Genomic DNA, 5,081 nt, shown 5'->3' with positions numbered 1-5,081 from the left:
GATGCCACTGTGGGCCCCATAGCTTGCTCTATGGGAGGACCCTGCAGCCTTTGCTACTGATAACCTCAGCAGCCACCCAGGCAATCTCCCACCATTCAGCTTTCCCAGTGGAGGCCCTTTCTTGTAGAGGATCACAGCAGCCTGCTCCACAGGGGCCACTGGTGCTGTTGCCTGGACGGTCACCTGCAGCCATAGTTGTGCACTCCCCAGGAAGAAGCCATTGTTTTGTCTCCTGTGACAGGGCTACCTCCCAGCCCCTTGGCATCAACCTTACCCTCTGCACTGCCCCAGACCCAGGCCTCAGGGTCTCACCCTGCACTGGCAACTCAGACCCTAAGCCACCTGTATGTGAGCTAGCCCATGCCCAGCCCCAGACCCACTGTCACAGCAAGTGTACCCTCGCTCCAGACCTTGTCACTGTGGCTGCTGTGGAAATTGCCAAAGACATCAAAGAAATTGAGATGTGTTTATAGGCACACCTCAGAGATATTGCTGGCCTAGTTTCCAATCACTGAAATAAAACGAGTATCATCATAAAGGGAGTCACACGCATTTATGGTTTTCCAGTGCATACAAAAGTTACGTTGACACTAACTTTTAGTCGGTTAAATGTACAATAGTATTATGCCTAAAAAATGTACATACCTTAATTTTTCAGGAAGTAAGCACCTACTGCGGAAAAATGGCACCAAAAGACTTAACTGAGGCAGAGTTGCCACAAACCTTCCGTTTGCAAAAATCACAGTATCTATAAAGCACAATAAAGCAAAACACAATAAAAGGAGATACAGCTGTATCTTGAAAAAGCATGAGACCTTTGAGTAAGGACAGTGTTAGGTTTTGAAGGGAAGGAAAGGGTTAAAGAACGATAGAGAGAGAGTTGGCGGCTCTACAGCAAAGCAGGTTTTATGTCCAGCACAAGACTGTGGAGGTGGGGGACTAGCTTAATACCGGAGCCCACTGCTGCTTATAGGCTGGGCGGGAGGGGTCTGGGCGGTACGAGTTGCTGCCCGGCAGGATGTTGACAAGATGTTCCTGTGGTCAGGCGGTTTTGCCGAGGATGTTCCCTGGGCCCTTTGCCCAGCGGGGTGTGATAAGAATGTTTCTTGGACCCACCGTCCAGCAGAAGACGATAGGGATGTTCCTGTATTCAGGTGGTTAGGCAGGATGTTTCTCACAGTTCCAACTCCCGTGGAATGTTTCACTTTGACCGAGGTCTACAAAATGGCAGGGGGGCTTACAAAATGGTGCACTTCGGACTAACAGATAAGAAAAGTCTATGGCCTTTTGCCTGGAACTGCTTTTTTTCACCCAAGCTTCGTCAACAAGAATTTTAGAACTGTAGTTTTACAGCTGAAATGGCAGCAACAACTGGAATCTTGTCGCCAAAGGGGATTGACTTGAGCTGGGATGGACAGTAGGACAAGATCCTTCAGTGTTTTCAGCTAATGGTGCTGAACTCTGCAGGAAATGCCCAGAAAAGGCCCAGAGTTTTGCAAGTCCAAGTGATGACCCTGGTTGGGGAGAGTGGTACACCAGCTAAAACTTGATAACAGATTACGGGAAACCACGGAGTCATAGAATTATAGAGATCATCCCTGCACACATTCTTAGAATGAGCAGATGTGACTTAGAAATTGCATATTTGAGTGACAGAGACCCAAGTGGGCCCAGTGAATAAAAGTGAAGGAGGTGTCTTTTATGTGCACGCTTCAAGCCACACACATATACATTGGCAGAAAGTAGATTACTGAGCTCATGGAGTTTGAGCAACACAAATGCCCAAGTTACTGGTGATTATTAAACTGTGCAGACACAGGTATGGCTTCTGGCTAAAACTTACAATGAAAAAAAAGCAGAAATATCAATGGCCAAACAGCTAGTGGCCAAGGATAGATTCTGCAGCATAAGTCCAGGCAAGCTATTAAGAGGAAATTCAACAATCTTAGGAAAATAAAACAGAATGCAGAATTATATATTATTTGTGAGACATACAAAAATATATTATCAACCGGCATTTTTCCATAAAAATTCCTGAAAAGAAAGAGAAAATCATAAACCATATTGAGATAAATCAGTCAGTAGAGGCTGACTCCTGACTGTTTCTAAATATTGGATTTTGCTAAGAGTTTTAAGTGGTTGTCACATAAATGCTTCAAAGAATATTCAAAACTATGAGCAAGGACTGAAAAAGGAAAATATAAAGACAATGACTCAAAGAATGGGATCTCTCAACAGAGAAAGAGAAACTACGGGAAAGGACCAAATAGGAATTCTAGATGAAAAATATAAAAACAGTATGGAAAATTCACTAGATAGGGCAACAGGAGTTTAAGTTGGCAGAAGCATCAATGAGCCTGAAGACAATTTAGTAGAAATTATGTAATCTGAAAAAGAAACAAAACAACTAAAGAAAAGTAGTCATGACCTTAGAGGTTTACAAGTCAATGTGAAGAAGACCAGAAATATGCAACAAGTCAGAAAGGAGAATACAGAGAGAAAGTGGCAAAAAAAATTTTGGAGGGATGACAAAAGCTTTCAAGAAGCAATGAAACTCATTCATCTATAGATAAAAGAAATCGAAAGAACTTATTCAGGATAAACACAATGATACACATAACTATACATATTATAATTAAAATGCAGGACCAACGACAAGGAGGAAATCTCAAATGCATCAAACATAAAATAATTCTCTGTATACAGAAATACAGTGATGAAGCCATCAGCTAACTTTTCATCATGCCCAAAGGAGGTTAGAAAACAGTGGAATGACATATTTAAATGCGGGACAACAAAACAAAACAAAACCAAGGATTCAATATCCAGTGAAAGTATGCATTCAAAATAAAAGTAAAGTAAAAACATTTCTTGATAAACAAAAATGAAGAGAAATAATTAAAGACATGCTGTATAACAAATTCTCTAGGAAATTCTTCAGATTCACAAAAAATGACAGCAGACAGTAACTTGAATCTGTAGGGAGGAAGGAAGCCCTCAAAAGTACTAAGGGAACAAAAAAAAGAGCCAGATCAAACAAACGTGTTTACTTCCGTTTATATGAGGTTTCGTCTAGAGAAATCCAATCTATTTGGACAGATGTCAGAATGCCAGTTTCCTTGATTGGGATGGGGGAACAGCTGTTTCCTGGAAGGTAGGTACATGAGGGAAGAATCTGGAGAGTCTGAAGTATTCTACAGTTTAATCTCGGTGGAGAATATATGTAAAACTTTATTTAGTTGCACTTTTTAACATTTCTGCCCCTTTGTGTGTGTTTTATTTCAATTTTTGAAAAATTGAAAGGGCCAAATCTGAACTCTTTTAAACAAAAATGAACAAAAACATAAGAATTAGTAAATATTTGTGGAAACATGGCCTTATTAACAAGAAGTATAAAATGTGCCTGGGAAAGTGCTATGAAACAAGAAATCTGTTAGAGAAGACAGAAGGAAATACTTAAATTTCTCCCACACAGGCAGCATAGATTTTATGCCTATTGGTTTCCCTCCAACCAGAGAAGATATTTAAGTCATTTTGCTCACAAGAGAGGCTCCTACCCTTCCCTTGGCTCTTTCCACCCCACTGCACCCACCAGGTGATTTGCATATTATCCCTTAGGGAGGACTTTCCTTGTGAGTCTGAGATAAAAGCTCAGCTCTAACCTTGCCTTGACTGATCAGGACTCCTCAGTTCACCTTCCCACAATGAGGCTCCCTGCTCAGCTCCTGGGGCTGCTAATGCTCTGGGTCCCAGGTAAGGGCAGAAGTGAGATGAGGGAGGAGAATGGCATGCAACGGTGAGCTCTCGGGGCCCCGCTTCCTCCTATCAGCAGTGAGCTCTGGGGTCTTTCTACACTCCTATGTGTGTTTCTTTCCTGTATTGGATGTGCACATGTTGTCCTCCAGGATGGGGCATGTGATGATCAGATCTGTGAGACTGAGGAAGATTCAAGAAGAAACAAGGATCTGTGCTCTGGGGAAGACTGACACAGAAAGAGGGGATGGTGTGGGGACTTCTGGAGACTGCTTTGAGCCTTGGATCCCTTGAGTTCCATTTTGAAACTGTATATTCCTGAAATATGAACAAATACATATATAGCCTGAAATAAACAACAAATCAAAATTTATGAAAATTACGCATAAAGTGTATACATAACCTTGCTCTTCTTTCTATTTATTTCAGGATCCAGTGGGGATGTTGTGATGACTCAGTCTCCACTCTCCCTGCCCGTCACCCTTGGACAGCCGGCCTCCATCTCCTGCAGGTCTAGTCAAAGCCTCGTATACAATGATGGAAAAACCTACTTGAATTGGTTTCAGCAGAGGCCAGGCCAACCTCCAAGGCGCCTAATTTATCAGGTTTCTAACCGGGACTCTGGGGTCCCAGACAGATTCATCGGCAGTGGGGCAGGGACAGATTTCACACTGAAAATCAGCAGGGTGGAGGCTGAGGATGTTGGGGTTTATTACTGCATGCAAGCTACACACTGGCCTCCCACAGTGGTACAGCCCTGAACAAAAACCTCCCTGTGGGGTGGCCCAGCTGCCCACATGTGGTGCTTGTCTGGGGAGCAGCTCAGCAGGGTCTCAGAATCTGTGTAAGAGGAAGATGCTGGAGAACCAGCGGACAATTCACAGCTGAGGACTCTGGACTTTGAGAGCCCAGCCACAGCTCAGGCACCACTCCTTCATGCCCTGCCAGTTGCCACAACCTTGACTGTCATAAGCAGCAGGAGAATGAGGGGTCCAAGTGCCCTGTGAGTAAACAAGCAAGAAGGAAGGGAGAGGAGAATGAAAGCTCACCCGAACTCTCCCTACCTTGTGTACATTTGTTAATTAAATGTAATCAGCAGAGCAGCCAGGCCATGGACACAGATTGTGACTATCCATGTTGGATACATCTTTGGGCTTAGGAGTTTTTGGCCTATTGTTCAGAGGACATTTGATAATATTTAATATTGGTATTTTGCCAGTTTTCTAACTTCCTGCTTCCCCTATTCTCCCACTCCCAAAAGATAGTAGAGACAGCATTCTGTACTATTTATCCTAAGGGGAAGCTGACTGAGGACAGTCAGTAAAAAT

The 5,081-nt window shown here is 43.2% G+C and overlaps 1 gene segment (V, D, J or C); it reads left to right on the top strand.

The window, feature by feature from the left end:
* The first annotated feature begins 3,690 nt into the window (after positions 1–3,690).
* On the top strand, positions 3,691–4,514 carry LOC116464241 (immunoglobulin kappa variable 2-30-like). The segment is given in 2 exon segments: positions 3,691–3,753; positions 4,183–4,514. Coding segments are annotated over 2 exon segments (381 nt in total).
* The last annotated feature ends 567 nt before the right edge of the window (positions 4,515–5,081 follow it).

Source organism: Hylobates moloch, unplaced genomic scaffold (assembly GCF_009828535.3).
Source record: "Hylobates moloch isolate HMO894 unplaced genomic scaffold, HMol_V3 SCAFFOLD_316, whole genome shotgun sequence".
Lineage (NCBI taxonomy): Eukaryota > Metazoa > Chordata > Mammalia > Primates > Hylobatidae > Hylobates > Hylobates moloch.
Note: the sequence above shows the minus strand (reverse complement) of the source record. Positions and strands in the feature narration are given on the sequence as shown.